This window comes from Stigmatopora nigra, chromosome 13, assembly GCF_051989575.1.
Source record: "Stigmatopora nigra isolate UIUO_SnigA chromosome 13, RoL_Snig_1.1, whole genome shotgun sequence".
Taxonomy (NCBI): Eukaryota; Metazoa; Chordata; class Actinopteri; order Syngnathiformes; family Syngnathidae; genus Stigmatopora; species Stigmatopora nigra.
In genome coordinates, this window is record NC_135520.1 from 9,228,139 (window position 1) to 9,244,131 (window position 15,993).

The window sequence follows — 15,993 nt, forward strand, 5'->3', positions numbered from 1 at the left end:
CAATTGTGGTAGTCGTTAACATTTACTTCTTCCTTCCAAGCAGAGGCCACAAAAGTTGTGTTGTGTTGCACAACTTTTAGCTTTGAATCTATGAGAAATTGACCTAATTTGTCAACAAAAAAGTATTTTTCCCCCCAATCTGGTTATAAGTGTCTCCAATTACAATTGCCATATGAACGTTACATGTCTTGTGAAAGGCCATTTTCTTCCAATTCGACTCCATATTTTGAAATGGTTTGAAATCTGTACTATTTGCACTGTACTACAAAATTTACTACATGTTTTTTTTTCCTGTTCATATTTCTTAGTTTTTTCTTGACTATTACCTACAAGGTGATATCCCCCCCGCCCCCGAATTTAGTAATTTAAGATTTTTTGTTTCCTAAAGGCAGAAAATTGCCATTTAAGGTGGTTTTAGTTTTTAAATATGACAACATCCACCACATTTAGCGTTTCCATAATCTTTGTCGAGCCTTGCACAATAATACAGTAATATCTAAAACTGTGTGAGCCTTCAAATGACCTGGTCCACCCACTACGTAAGCCACCACTTTGTGATTACTATACCCATAGGCTATTTTCCACCCACTTTAAACAACCAGCCGTGATTCTTATCATCGGAAAAGAAATTAAAAGCATTAAATTATGGTGGTCTGTTCGAGTGCGCGTCACCGCAGTGCTTGTGACGACATTCACCGTACGGGCGGGAAGAGAAAGAGGGTGGGGGGGTGGGGGGAGTGTTGGAGTGGGTGGAGGGACATATTGAGGTCAAGTGTTGACATTGTCACGATTATGACGGGATTCTAACATCTAATGACAAGAGATGCTTGCATATGCAAGAATAGCCTGGGCCATTGTTTTCATTAGGGATTGGCAGTTGACTATCTTCATTGACAAAGAGTGCATTTTTAAAATGGATACCTGATTTTATCTCACTTTTGCATTGAGTAAATTCTACTTTTTTATATTTATACATGTCATTTCTACTGTTAAAATGATTGGTTTGGTACATTTTAAATGATAAAGGATGAAATATTTGAGATGAAAACTGACTTTTGGGCTAAAAAAAGATGAGCGATGTGATTTTATGGAAAATTCCTTAATTTCCTCATTAAAGATAACACTTAATTCCATTTATGCATTGGTACAATCAATTCCTGAGCTGAATTATATAGAAGTTACTTTGTAACATAAAGGCCAAGGTGATGTAATAAGTCAGTGTCAACCCCACGCCCGCCTCCTCCATGACCTTCCGGATGGAATGTCGAGAGCCCGGTTCGACGTGACTTCGAGTAGTGTCCAGACATTTTGCAAATAATCTCCTCGCTGGATGGGAATATGTTTGACATCAACATGCACTCACGATCATCCCTCTATGGGTTTGTTTGACAGGTTCCCATTGGTGAGCCTAGCGGGGAAACAAAGCTGGAAACTATGGCTCCAGATGACCACCATCTGTCAGGATGGATATGTTTTCCAGGAAGCGATATGGTATTTATTTAACCTCTACAAACGGAGAAAACTCCAGGGAGAATGTCTGGATTCTTACAGAAACAGTCAGAAACCACAAAGATGTTGACATCGTCCAAAATTGTTGAGTTGCCCATATAAACCAGTCATAATTCGCACTCCCTACAATTTTTTTTCAAGGAACATTTGTCAAGGAAACTCTAATTATACGGGCATATTACATTGCTATATCAGGAAAACGCTCCCCTAGCTCTACACTTATTGGCTGTGCATCAATATGCAACATATCAACGGCACTTTATGCGTGACGAGATAATGCGTCAGAAGGAATCTCCAAAATGTAATCATCTCATCCCTGGAAATTAAAACGGTGCTGTGACAAAGTGCTAGTCTTAATTCTGAGGCAGTAGCAAAGTAACATTTGTTGGAGACACGTTTCCATGACGACTGCATGCATGAAGACATGCTTAAGACTCTTAGCTACCCAAAGAAATGCGTAGCCTTGACTTTGCCGTTTCCTGCGCTCGCCCTGGGCTGCGACCCTTGGCGAGTATGGCGCCCACTCACACACATGGGCACGCACACGCGCGTGCACACACTCTACTCTAGTAAATATTTAATCAGACCTAAAAAAAAAACACTCGACACTGAGGCTGCTATGAGCCCTGCATGGCCACACAGGGGAATACAATGCTGAGAAGAGGGGGTCATCAACATGGTGCTCGTGGGTAGTTCTCCCAGGACAAAAATAGTAGCCTGTGGTCCTCTTTAAAAGAAATAACTAACTAAAGATGGAACATACACACATTTGGGAACTCTAAGCCACTCATTCTTACAAAGTTTGCAAGGTGACAGAGCCTATCCCAACCAGATTTAGCCAGTATGCAACCTACATTCATTTCCAGCCAATTGCAGGGCACAATGAAACTAACAATCATTTCCAAGGAAACTTATACCTAAGGGCAATAATGTTTAATGTTCAACCAGCCAACTATGGGTGTTTTTGAGAAGTGGAAGGAAACCAAAGTACCCACATAAAACCCATGCAGACAAGGGGAGAACATACAATCTTCAGAGTCAGGTTAGAACCCAACAGGTATTGAACCCAGAATCTCAGTACTGTGAGGCACACATGCTAACCAATCTCATACTGTGCCACCAACTTAAATATAATTTAAAAAACTAAGGATATACAAATTGAATGATATACATTTGTTAGTCTGCATTGCAAAATCATTGGTTTAATTTGAATACATTCGAGTTAGGGATATTTGCATTTTGTATATGTTAGAGTCCATATTCTTGAAAAGAAATATAGAACAGTACATGGTTTGTAATTTACTTTTTATCATTTATTAACACTGATAAATGCTGTGCTTCTGTTATTTTTTTTATAATGGGCAATTTTGCAGGGCTTTGGAGTAAAAGAGGTTTGCATTTGCGTCCGTTTTACTAGGCACTAAAAGGGATTAAATTTGTGCTGGTTACTCTCCAAGCGAACTCACCTTTTTCATTGTCTAATCATCATCACTTATCGTCTTTAACAGTGCTGCACTGTGCCTTCTTTTTAATTGTGCTGTTTAGCTGAGTCTATTCACTCAGCAAGCAACTGCAGTGGAAAAATAGGAAGCCATTAGCCACGATCTGTGGTGCATTACTTGGTTCTAATTTCTACACTCTGGCCCGCAAGGTAGGAGCTCATGCTGCAGTGGGGCGAGAATTATGTAATAAGGATGACATAAAGGAGCAGAGCTGCATTAAACATAAAATCAAGTGCAGTCCAGACCACCTTAAGTTGTTTGGACATCCCCAAAAAATATTTCCAATGTAAACCCATTGTAAGGCAGTCATTTATCTCTCTGACAGGGAGGTGAAAATTGCTGCCAGTTCTCCCAGTCCAAGTGGATTGGACCTCTAGTGCCATTGGTGGCACTGAAACAATTAATTTAAATTAAATTAATGAGCAATCTAGCACTGTCAACCACAGAATAGGGGTAAAATACTATTGGGTAAATAAAGTTTTAAAAAATCATTAAAAATATATTAATAAAAAGGAAATGATTAATAATACATTATAAAATTTTGGCATTTATATTAGACAATTTTTAAATATTTTTTTTTTGTGATGCAGGCCACACTTGTATACCAAATATTATTTTTTTAATTATCAAAAAGTTATTGGCCCTTTCTGGAATTAAGGTGGAAGTGAAAAACAATCCTTCTGTAAGCTGGGATAAACACAAGTTAATTTAAGTATCTCTGAAAAGAGCTTTTCAAACAGAGTTTAAACATTGCTAAGTTGGTAAGATATTGTTCACTTGGCCTTGAAAGGGGGAAAAAAGGACCTGGACCAAGTGTTCTTCACTCTAGCCATTTACACATTGACTACCACTGACAACAAGCTAGTTATTTTTATGCCCCAACAAATGACAACATCCCTGCACAGCACATTCTTTTAAAGAGCTATTTTTAAAGATTTATCACTGACAATGAAAGGGTTTCTAGATTTAAAAGGGGGAGTATCACTACAACCTGACTCGTGCGAAAACCGGGTAATACCAATTCCCTTAGCAACGGAGATCAGCTGATCCTTGCATCAAAACGCCTCGGCACAGGCTGTTTGTTGGAGATTAATCTATAGGAGCCACATTTAAACAAAACGGGCTTACATCATCATTAAAGTGCTTTTAATTCATATCATAATATCTGAAATGCAAGAGAACATACTCCTAAAAGCTCCAGTGTCAGCTAATTGGTTACAATTGTACTGGTGTAATTTCCTCCCGAGCATTTGGAGGAAAAAAGCGCTAAATCCCCCCAGCGAGTTTGCTTAGGCTTGCTTAGGAGCTAAAAAGGCAAATAACCAGCAAAAATAGGCAGTCACGCCAGAAGCCGGTGAGTATATAACACGGCACCTTTTGGCTGAAGTGCATTCCATTTAGGCTACGAATAACATCACTTAGTCATAGAAAACAGAAGCAAATGCCACATCAGCACAAATGTGGGACACCAAAAACAACAAAGAGACGAAGGGAACGCTGCATCAAAATGGAGACGGAGGTGTGGACTGTTGAAACAGGTCCTGCATCTGTGCTTGAGAATTGATTATTTTAATGGGTTTTTACTTTTAGTGATTAAAAGAGCTACATTATTCGTTGACCTTGGCCATGAATTATTTAAGGAATCAATGTGAGTTTTAATGAGGTTTCAAAAAAGATGATTTGAGGGGATTTTTGTTTTGATTTTTCAGTTTGCCCAAAAGGAAATCTAGTTACTATAGTTGTTATTTTATTATTTGAGTCTGAGGAGCACCATGCAATTTTTTTGTATTGCTTTTGCTCAACATTTAACTTTTTCTGTAACCCATTGAAGGGAAAGTGACTATTTTTGGTCTTTGAAATGTAACATTTTGCACACCGAGTACTTTTTACACCTTGTGTCTACTGATAAAATCAATTCCATTGCCCACTTCTGTTAAATAATTTTCCGTAGTCCTTTATCAATGTCATTAGTGAGAAACGTACCCATTTTATTGTAGAAAGCTAAATCTCCCTATCGTGGTAATGAATGTTGAATTCTAACAAACAAGCACACAGAGGTAGGTTCAATTACTCATGTGGCATCCAATCAACTCCAACAACGCAAAAGACTTGATTCCTGCAGTACCTAACAGTAATTAAATCTTATTGACAGGGAGTTGCCTTCCAAGAAAGCATGTTGAAATCGAGGTATCAAATGTGATAAACGAATGTCTTGTAGTAATGACTTGGAACATCCCCCGTCACCGCGTGCTGACCCCAATCACAGTAAGTCAGTATCTATAGTGAGAGATGCTAGACGGGCTTTACACAGACTCTCCCACTCGATTCACTTCACAAGTTCTGGACACAAAAGAGAACATGTACACAGTGCCCTTGCAAAATACACAAGAGGAAATGGGATTGCGGTCCAAAGGGTTGGACAATAATAGAGGTTGTAGAGGAGAGGGGGGAGGCTGGCTTTTTTTACAAGCATAGTACAAGATTGTACGTGTTTGTGATGTCATTGTACACGAACAGGACAGCTGAGGACAGTGCAAACTCACTGCAGTCATTCTTATGTATCACTGCAACACTATTAAGACATCAGTAGAAAACTCCATCTGAGTTTTTCTTGTGTATTAAATAGACGCAGACCTTTATGCATAATTTTAGGCTACCAAAAATGTTCAACTGAATTAATTAATTATTATTAATTAACATTATACCAAGGTGAACCATTTTTAGCGGATAACTATGCACACGTCTTGCTATAGTTATTTTTATGCTAAATGATGCAACCTTTAAATACACATTTCAATACATCATTTCCTTGATCATTTTTTAAGCCAAACCAGGTTTGTTACATTATTTTCCCCCTTGAAATTAAGTTACTTGGTCCATTCTCAGACAAAGAGGTTTGTAAAAGGAAAATAAGGATAAAAAAATTATAGAATCTAAGCAAATAAATTAAATAACTAGGTTTAGGCAAGTCTTGCAAAGTTATTGAAGTTCATTTGGACTCACAGTCATTAATTTACACAATAAAATATCCGTACAAATGATATAAACCCACATTTTCACACTATTCACAAAATGTTGTCTCCATTTGTGGAGAAAATACACTATTTTATGTTCTGTACACAAAGATGAACCTAGTCAGGAACATCAGGTACAAGAGTAAAGGGCAGTTCAACTGTCTGCAGTCTAATTATGTGGGTGTTACGATGGGCATTCAATTAGTTGTGCATGCGTGGGCATGTACCTACCTTGACAGCGGGTGTGACTCCATCTTCAGTGGTGCTCTGGCCATTCTGTCAAAGAAAGCATGGTGGAGAAATGTTGTCAGCGTATGTGTATTTAAAAGCACACAGAGCGTACAGACAAAGAATGAACAGGAGGGAGAGAACATTTGCAAGACGACGTGGGTGGCACGAGTCCGTCTTCTCCTCTACTAACGGAGCCTCTAATAATTTACAGCAGGCACAAATGCCTTTTTTTTTTCGTGCCCTGCCTTGCAGGTGATCAAGAATACAAAGTGTAATTATTGTGCTATGTGCCGGGAGACAAAAGACTGGGAAAAAAAGCTTCTAGTGATGTGAGTGGGTGCAAAAGTTTAAACATTGTAAATAGGGGCTTTCATTCACTTTTACAGAATAGAAGGAAAATACTCATTGCATTTCAATGGTTTTCCACATATACTCTTGGTTAACTTTTTTCGAATTGTCCCTGGTAATATTTTCCTATAAAAATCAGTTTTCCATAAAAACGCCAACTATTCCAGTTCAAACTGACCAAATGTGACGAGCCAATGAGTTAAACCCCAAAAAAGTGATAGTGGTTAAACAAAAATCAACGAGTTGTCCAGTCCTATTTGGATCAGCAGCAGTCACTCGTGTCGCGGCGACCCCGAGAGAGAGAGAGAGACGCAGCGACGGTAACGGTACGTCACAGGCTGCTGCTGACTCACAACATTTCAGTGGTGACTTTCCGGCTATGCTGCCTCTTTACATTTAGGACAACAGAGAAGTTGTTTACTCTTTGCGGGGCTTATCTTGAGAGGGTGACTCATGCACCACAACTTGAGTAACGATACTTTGACACCACTCTGAACAGAAATGTTTAACCAAAGTCGTATATTTTGGGCAGTTGGCGCATAGAAGTTACATACAAAAAAAATATACAAGGCGAAACTCTCCTGAATAAAGAAATTAATTCAATATTTTTTTACTTTGACTCTATAATGGGGGTTCGAGGATTTTAACCTGTGCATGCATACCAGAACATATCCAGGAAATTTTCTCCCAATGTAGGCCGGGAACACCTCCCCCCCTGATGAATTCCACAAATTCCACACATCCCCTTTATACTGCGGGCTTTCGGTTTAAGAAAAACAGAAAACGCTCCAACCTCCAGACTTAATTAAAGCCTAAGGACTAAAAGCTGTCACTCAAGCCATTTCCCACAGGGCAAATTTCGCCCTCTTTGTAACCACTAAATGAATACGTAAATCAAGTTAAAAAACAGTCAAATGAGCACTGTGATGGTGACTTATTGATGGATTATGTAAGAGTGAGGCTCAAAGGGAAACTGACACTGTCTGGTGACAAATAAAACACTACATAGTCAAATATTCTCTGCTGTTGCAACACTAAATATCAAGTGATTATTTTGTTTTTGTTTTTTTACTGGGGGTTCTTTCTGTGTTCTTTTCCTTCTCCTGTTTCCTGTGTAGACTGTGTAGTACAAGGTAGGCTGTAGACACAATGACAAGTACTGGCTTTGACAAGCTTAACAAAGAGCAACTGAGGTATTTCCTGACATGAGAGAAAATTAAGGCAAATGTATTATTTTAAAAGTGCTTATTTTTATATATAGGTGTGCAAGCAATGGCTGCTAAAATTAATTGGCTCTAAAAGTGCTGATATTATGTGTACAGGTCATAAGATATGGGCTGTAATGGTGCTGATCCAGCAGAAAAAGTAAATACAGGAATATTTTAGTATATTTTTAAAAAAGGCACAAAAACTAATCCACAAAAATGTCAAGGATTTTTTGGTCGAATTGACCAGTTCCATAATACAATTTAAATCAGTTCTAAAATACGCTCCTATGAATAATTGTGGTACCTTTTTTTAGGAATGTGCTATTTTACCAAATATTAAATGGTGTCAACCATAAGACACTAGTTGGTTTTTACACAAAAGAATTTGCAAAACAAATGCAATGTTTCAAAATATGTCAAAAAGTATACATCATTGTATCTTTAAAACAAGGCCTGTGATGAAAATTAGCGAGCAAGCTTCTCAATGAAACATTTGGGAATTGTCCTGTGCAAACATTTGTACCACAGTAGGCGGGAAGTTATATCGTTGGATTCCACTCGGTACGAGTATCAGGTCATAAAAAGTCAACAGGCCCAGAGCAATAGTGCTGTGTGAGTTAATAAGTCTGTTTAACTGGCATGACACTGTAGCTAGGCAACAAGAAATACAATAACCACCTATTAGAAGCTTTTTGTAATCCTACCCCACTGAATTTTTTTGGTATCTTGTATTTAGTATTGATAGAACACCTTGCTGCTGCCGTCTAAAAATGCATGGTCTATAGTCTATACTATACATTTAGTGTTTTCTAGAAATACTAGCTTTTACCATTATCCTAATGTAAAACAAGCAAACAACCGTCTTTCCAGGGTAGATTTTCCATTGAACCAATTATTATTGTTTACTTCCACGTATGTCAAAAGTTCTTGTAGTTATACAAGATAAAATTGTAAACGCTCTACGTGATTTATGAAATTTCTTCGCAATATTTGACCATGGAGGTAGTTCCCCACCCTTCCCAAGAAACATCTAAATAAACTTTTTTTTGCTGTTGCAAAAGTGCTGCATTATCACATGCCCTCCTTCACTCCCACAGGTGTTTCACAGGTCACAACCAGATTAGCTACACTTAATCCTGCGCGGGAGATAAAGTTTTAAACTCGCAAACATTGTAAATGCTCAGGTCGACAGTGCCAGCACTTGAACTAACGACACTCTTTTCTCCTTGACGAGGCCCAGTATATTACATAATAACCCAAAATAGCTTCAGTTGATTCCCCCTCTTGTTATGTTGCCTTGTATATGTAAAAAGAAAATCTATATATATAGATATATACACTTCAAATTTAAAGCGTAGGTGCAACTGCAGACAAAGTTTTAGAGAACAAGTGAAAGTTTGCATATTGGTGTGGGTAAGATCTAGTGGTAACCAGGTGCCATGGGCAGATGTACGAGTGGGTTCATTGGCAGGATCATGACGAATGCCAGAAGCCATTGCAGGTGGCACTGAGTCACTATTGGATTCAGAGGAGGGGGGATGATTTGTCCCTCTATCAGTGGTGATTCACTCCCGATCAGACGTCATTGCCCCGCAGGAACAAAGGCATACGTATCGTCAATCATAAGTTATTATGACTCTCTCCTCCTACTTGTGCTCTTTGAATAAGGTATAATCATAAATTACATTTTGATCCTTCTTTGGCCTTTTCATGTTTGGTGGGGTAAAAAAAAAATCAATAGGATTTCAGGTTTGACATTGGGGAATTGGCTCTTAACAAAAAAATGAAATAATAGAGTCATTTATTGAAAATGCACACCCATCTATATTAATCCAATACATTTTCAAATGACTACTAAATCTGTGAGTCAGAACTGTCCAAAGGTAGAGAGAATTTGGGGGGTCGGCGTCAAGTGGGGCACCTGTAAAATATGGTACCAAAATAAAAAATAAATAAAAATTTTAAAAAAATGAAAACACTTCTGAATGCAACGGGTCTTTAGACTCCAACCACTTTGGCCATATTGGAAACCCTAATAAGGGAAAACGTACCATCATTGTAAATCCATTTATATTTCCTATCCTTAAGTAAACACCTCATCCCTAAATGATAGCAAATTGTGAAAACAATTAACCTCCATGGCCAAGACTGAACAGGACCAGACCTAGTAAAATGTTGCCACTTGAAAAAGCTGCCATGTTACAGCACAGTAGGTCGTCCCGCCCTGTTATTTCCGAGTCAGCCAACAGATCCTCCCCATCTGTCTCAAGGTCCAACATGCTCGTTGGCACAGACCTAGCTCACTCTTTCTGCACAATCAATCACAAGCCCTAGCCGTCTTCTTGGCATTGGTGCCAGTAAAGCTTGTGGGTCAAAAATGGAACCGATCTCACTCTGTCATGGCAGGCTGGTGTGATCAAATTCCTCACAGCTTTGGGAGAATCCAGAATGGAGAGGTGTAATTTGATATGAAAATCAGGCTTTTTCCCTTCATTTTTTAAAACTAAACTGCACATTTTCCCCATCAATCATGAGATATATAAGCAGGTAATTACCCTTCATACTTGTGGGTTTAGCCCTACCATCTGTTCACAGGAGCAGCTGACAAGTGGCAAAAAACACATAAGAAAATAGTACAATGTCAAATAGAATTCAAGAAAGAAGACAAATGGGAAATTGAAAGATACGATTGAAATTAGAAACCTGCATGGCCTTTCCAATTAGAGAGAACGCCTAAGCTAAAAGATGATCAACTTCTAAGACCACAATGTCCCTCTCTTAACAGAGATCTAACCAAAAAAAGAAAGATGGCAACTTCCGGGACCAGGATGTCCCGGGGTCTATCAGTCTGGCTACAGATCAATCTTTGCCATAAAGAAGATTAAGGACATTGTGTAATACTTGACACAGAAGAGTAGATTAGAGAGAAAACATGAATATTGCATATCATTCAGCACTAAATGAAGAGGCTTCCTGTTGCTGTTCAATCGTACATCTTGGGAGTCAAACGCCCTGTGAAAATAGGTTATTTGCTTGTTACCATTCAGATGTCAAATTAAAGTATTACTTCAGATGAATGGCAATTATAGCCTACAAAAAATATGCTGAAGTATCGATAGTAATGCTCCGAATTGGCAGTTGGAGGATCTTCTACTAAACGTATGCACAACCATGCAACATTAAATGATCCCATTTAACGTCACATAACCCTTAGTAGAACACTCATTCAAATCGGCATTAGATGTCCAACTATTTTGACTGGGAAGAATGGCACTAATCAGAAGGACTCATTTAATTTATTGGCTGCATTAAAGTTGTTAGACATCATATACATTACATAGCAGACAGAAAATAAGTCCAAATTTGTAATGACTGAAAAATTGTCACTTATGAGAGGGTTAAATATTCACAAGAGGATTGAATTGTTTTGCCAGCTATATATTAATGACAGATAATATTCATAAAAATTTAACAATTTGGTCATTTTTCCAGACACACCTGATGATCTTGCACATTGTAATATTGCAATTTTTTTTCCAGTGAGTGATAGCGGCGGATGGTGAAGTGAAAGATACAAACATGGTTGTTTAATTCTTTATTGAGCATTCATTTAACTTGTCGGGTAACATTGACAGCACTAGTCATCAATGACATTGAGAGATGAGCATTCACACTTAGTGCTCACAGTTTAAATTAATTAGGCATCTATCAATGTCAATAGAACCAAGCGAAATCCCAACAAATTTAACTCACTGGCTGCCACTGACAGAAATGTACGTCGTATCCTCTCCTGTTAATTTAAAGTTTGGCACGAACAACTGTCCAATCATTTGCTAAGAAAATGAGAATTCCTTCATTTGCTGCAAGGCCTCCAACTTCAAATTATTGGACGTCTATCAACGTCAATAATTTAAAAAATAATAATAACTATGTTGGTGGCTCAGTGGACGAGTGGTTGGCAGGTCGGCCTCACAGTTCTGAGACTGAGGGTTTGATCCCATGTCCAGATCTTCCTGCATAGGGTTTGTGTGGGTTTTCTGTGGGTACTCCAGTTTCATACCGATCCCCAAATCATGCGGGGTGGGCTGATCGAACACACTAAATTGCCACTAGGTTTGATTGGTTGTCCAACTCGTCATACGCTGTGATTGGCTGGCCATTGATTCAGGGTGCCAGCTGAGAAAGGCTCCAGCACCCCCTGCGATATTTCCAATGATAAGCGATTCAGACGATAAACGAATGAATGAACTTTTCACTGTTGTTATTGGCCCCAAAACATCCAAATAAGGCAATCTACTACTCGTTGCGAAATACTTGAAATCCCAAGTCCTTCTAATGAATACATCCAGATATACACACAAATCCCCAAAGTGATCGAAACATTAAAATGTACTCTAAAAGAATATTACATGCAGTTACCTCAGTTTCCAGCTGGACTAATTCCACAGTGGGCCACGGTTCGGCGATCTGTGCGAGTGGCATGTTGGCAGATTTCCCTCCCCGTCAAGATGCGCAACTTCTCGGATCGGCTTGGCGCTCCGTGTCGGTTCGCGGTTCCCGGTTCCCTCGATCGGTGACCTGGTGCTGTCAAACCCCAGTCCTCGATGCACCCCACTTTTAGCAAACAGGTGCACTCGTTTGGATTTAATTGGCTCCGCCCCAGTGTGATAATCCAGTGTCTCGAGAGACGAATAAATCCAGTCACTACTCCCGATCCCTGGATTTTGACAGGCGAAAAGACGCGTGTCTACAAAAAAAATAAACAAAAACTAACTCACCCAGCATTCAGAAAGAATGAACCCCAATCCAGACTGGCTTGAATATCAACGCCGAGTTTGATTCTTGATCATCGGGCTTCCTCTTCTGCGTCTTGTGTCGGTAGTAAAAAAAAATCTCTGTGTAGCCTCGGTGCCGAGGTTGTTATTGGCAGACTCCCAGAGACGAGATTCATCCTGCCCTCCTTTTTTCCTTTTTTTTCTTTCTTTCTTTTTTAAATGCTTGTTCAACAACCGCCCAGGTCCGATGTCGCCACTAACAGGCAAAGAACTAAACTACAAATACGTCATGACATTTTTTAGGCGTCAAATGCTGCACATTTTGATAATGTGAAGATAATTATGGTCAAATTCCACATGCACATAAAGCAATGTAATTATTCCTAGGTATTTCCACTTTTTTTTGCACATCATTGGTATATTGTTTCATTATTTTTGTTGTGTTGGGGTGTGTATACATTGTTCTCCACTATTTAAATGTCAAATACATATTTTTAGGGACATTCTGTACCAGAAATGAAAAATAAGTAGAAATAACTGACATCCAATTGCATGGACATCAAATTTTGGGTCTGCTAGACATGAATATGAACGGGCAGAAGTGTCATTAGAGTTAAAAAAAAATATTCAAAAGCTGATATTTAGTAAGACCTGTAACCCTTTATATCGCAAGTAACTATTTTGAGGGAGATAGACTGCCCCATTTGTCACAAACATGATGTCACAACATCCTGATAACTTGCAACTTATCTTTCCTTTGTATTATCAATTGGGTCAAGAGATTTGAATCATATTCCTTTATAAACCTCATACCTAATTCAAATCTTTCTGAGATGGAACTAAAAACAAACAACTGAACAGATGTTGCACAAATATAGACAGCCTTTTATAATATAAGATTTTTCGTAAGTGCATTCTTATTTGTGGACACATATTGTTTAAAGCACCTATGCATAAATACATACATTTTGAGGCTGGCTATGCAGTGTTGTTTGCATGTATTTGGGATTCAGATCTTTCCAGTTACAACAGCCCTTGTTGTAAGAGCCCTCTCTGATATAACACACCCCTCCAGCCCTCCACAATTCCCCGCTCCATTCAACAGTGCAGCGTTTTGCTCACGGCCAGCTCTGGTTACTATTGGCAACTGGAGAAGCATCAAATTGTAGATGGATCAGACGTATTCTTCTTTTTCGGGGTATTCAAATTAGGATGAAGGTGAAGCAAACAAATGGGGTTGAGGTGGGACAGTGGATGGAACATGGATCATTTGGTATCTTGTATTTTGTGAAGTATATGTTGGGTAAAGCAGGCCGCGTGTATTGAAACATGATCTTTCATTATTGTGTACAAGATTCATCATTATATATTGGAAATACTCCATCACTCTGTTTTTAGGGTGTTTTATCTTCATTTGGGTCACTCTTAACTCAATCACTGGTAGTGACAGTGATGGACATCGAATCCATTACAGCTGGGATGGCTGGCATTTCAATTGGCACTGATGGACATCCAGTTCATTTATACTGGGAGGGTCTGGCAGCGATGGAAAGATTCATCATCGACCTTTACAACTTTTAAATTGATCATTTGACTCCTGCCAGACCTTAGTAGTCCAAATGACCTGGGTGTCCATCACAGTCAGTGCCAGTCAGTCATTTTAGGAACCATTATTAAAGCCATTACAACAGTAGAAATATGTTTTTATTCATTTCCTAAGTGTCAGTGTTGTGTATTGTGATATTTGACAGATGTAAAAGCAGTTCATTTGTAAATATTGTATCAATTTCAGCCATTGAGTAAAATGAATCAAAGTTACTATCATGCTCCTTCAAAGTCATGCCAAAGATCATATCAAGTTATTGATGGGTTGCAGTGATGGAAAATCTGCTGCAGAGGAAACGCTCTTGCCCCATTTAGTGCTGTAATTTGACAATTTGACAGTCACTGTATTCTCTCCTTTGGGGATAAGCAGCCTTCCAATGTGCTAATGTCAATGTTAAATTCAAAGATCCAACAAAATGAACACAAAGTACACAGAAGTAACTGCGGTGACGTCACAACTGGCAGTGTTGATTCAGAGGGAAACCCAAGGGATAACCCGTGTTACCGTCAGCTGCAAGTGAAGCATCACGGGAGATCTGACTCATTCCTACATGCGTTAAACGGAGCGTGACCTGAATAGATTTGGCTACATGTGGAGGGAAATTCAGAAAGGGAACGTTTGCCTCCCTCTCAGGTGTCATGCTCAATAGTTGGACTTTGTTCCCATCTATAAAGATTGTGCCATGCATTAAAATTTTAGATTGTGGATTTATTGACAATTGTGCAAATGTTCCATCTCACCATAAGCAGCCATGTATAATGCCCCATTGCATCACATTGATGTAAGTTTTTTCAAAATAATTACATAAATGTACAGCCATCTTCAAAACCGAATGACCCTGTTCCCAGTAACAATGCCCAGTGACGCCCCCGAAGTGGGATACATCAAAGTGCTAAATATAATTCACAGCAAGGGTCACATTTCACAAGTAGTACCCCCGCCCGGCTGTATGATGTACAGTATATGTTCCATGCAGCTTTGCTCAATGAGGCCATGTCTTTTTTCACGCAGCAGCCAAGATTCTAATTAATTACTCGCCCCAGAGTCGAGAGGGAGGTAATTAGGCAATCTCCGCTGACTAGTAAGAAGACAATTTGATGATTAAAACTCACAGCGATGACTTATTGTTCTTCAAAACTCCATATTATGGCTTGTCGTCTATCATTGCAGTGGCTGCAGAAGAGTGAGGTTGCATCTTGCCAAAAAGATTAATTTCATAAATCAAAGGAGAGGGATAAAGTGCTTCCGGCCTTATGTGTAAAGAAGCTCCTTGTGTCTTTTAGATGCGGAGAATCTGGTAATGGGTGTGCTTTGTATCAGGTTGGGACTTGATTTTGGATTCTTGATATTCAGGGTTGGGTTGGGTTTAGTATCTTACTCCGAAAACATACAATTTTCAATGATGCATCACAAAAAAACCTGTTTGGGGAGAGTTGGGTAAGGCTGTGTGTTGGATGTAGAATAGAAACAGACTGTATAGAGACCAGTATATAGAGAGAATAGACTAATTGGTACTCGTTAAAGCTGCCCATCATTAGACAAGTGGAAATAACACAGTATATACAATAAGATCATAGTCTAGAAGCCCTTTCAAAACAGCTATGCTATGATTTGTTTTCAAGTTTTAACTCAAAGTATACTCTTCTATTGATGATAAGGATAAAACGGCAGGGGGTGCCAAATGTCAGCGACCAGCTCTTTACTGGTTTAAAGTTTGTTTCATCATTATTGCCCTTTAAGTTTAACTCTCCATCCTTCCTAAAATGCACACACAATAAAACTTAACTTGGTGCTTTGAAT

The 15,993-nt window shown here is 38.9% G+C and overlaps 1 protein-coding gene across 3 annotated transcripts in view; it reads right to left on the reverse strand.

Annotated features, from left to right (window-relative positions):
- The window catches only part of rps6ka1 (ribosomal protein S6 kinase a, polypeptide 1), a 31,878-nt gene that overhangs the window by 15,112 nt on the left and 773 nt on the right, over positions 1-15,993 (reverse strand). The window contains exons 1-3 of one of the 3 annotated variants that reach the window (XM_077732044.1): positions 12,591-12,942; positions 12,232-12,491; positions 6,257-6,301 (exon numbers count right to left, since the gene is read on the reverse strand). In XM_077732044.1, coding sequence (XP_077588170.1) covers positions 6,257-6,301; positions 12,232-12,294 — 108 coding nt within the window. In that variant the 5' untranslated portion in view covers positions 12,295-12,491; positions 12,591-12,942. Of the gene's footprint in view, positions 1-6,256; positions 6,302-12,231; positions 12,530-12,590; positions 12,943-15,993 lie in introns of those variants that run through there. The other 2 variants (XM_077732046.1, XM_077732043.1) reach the window with 2 other exon arrangements.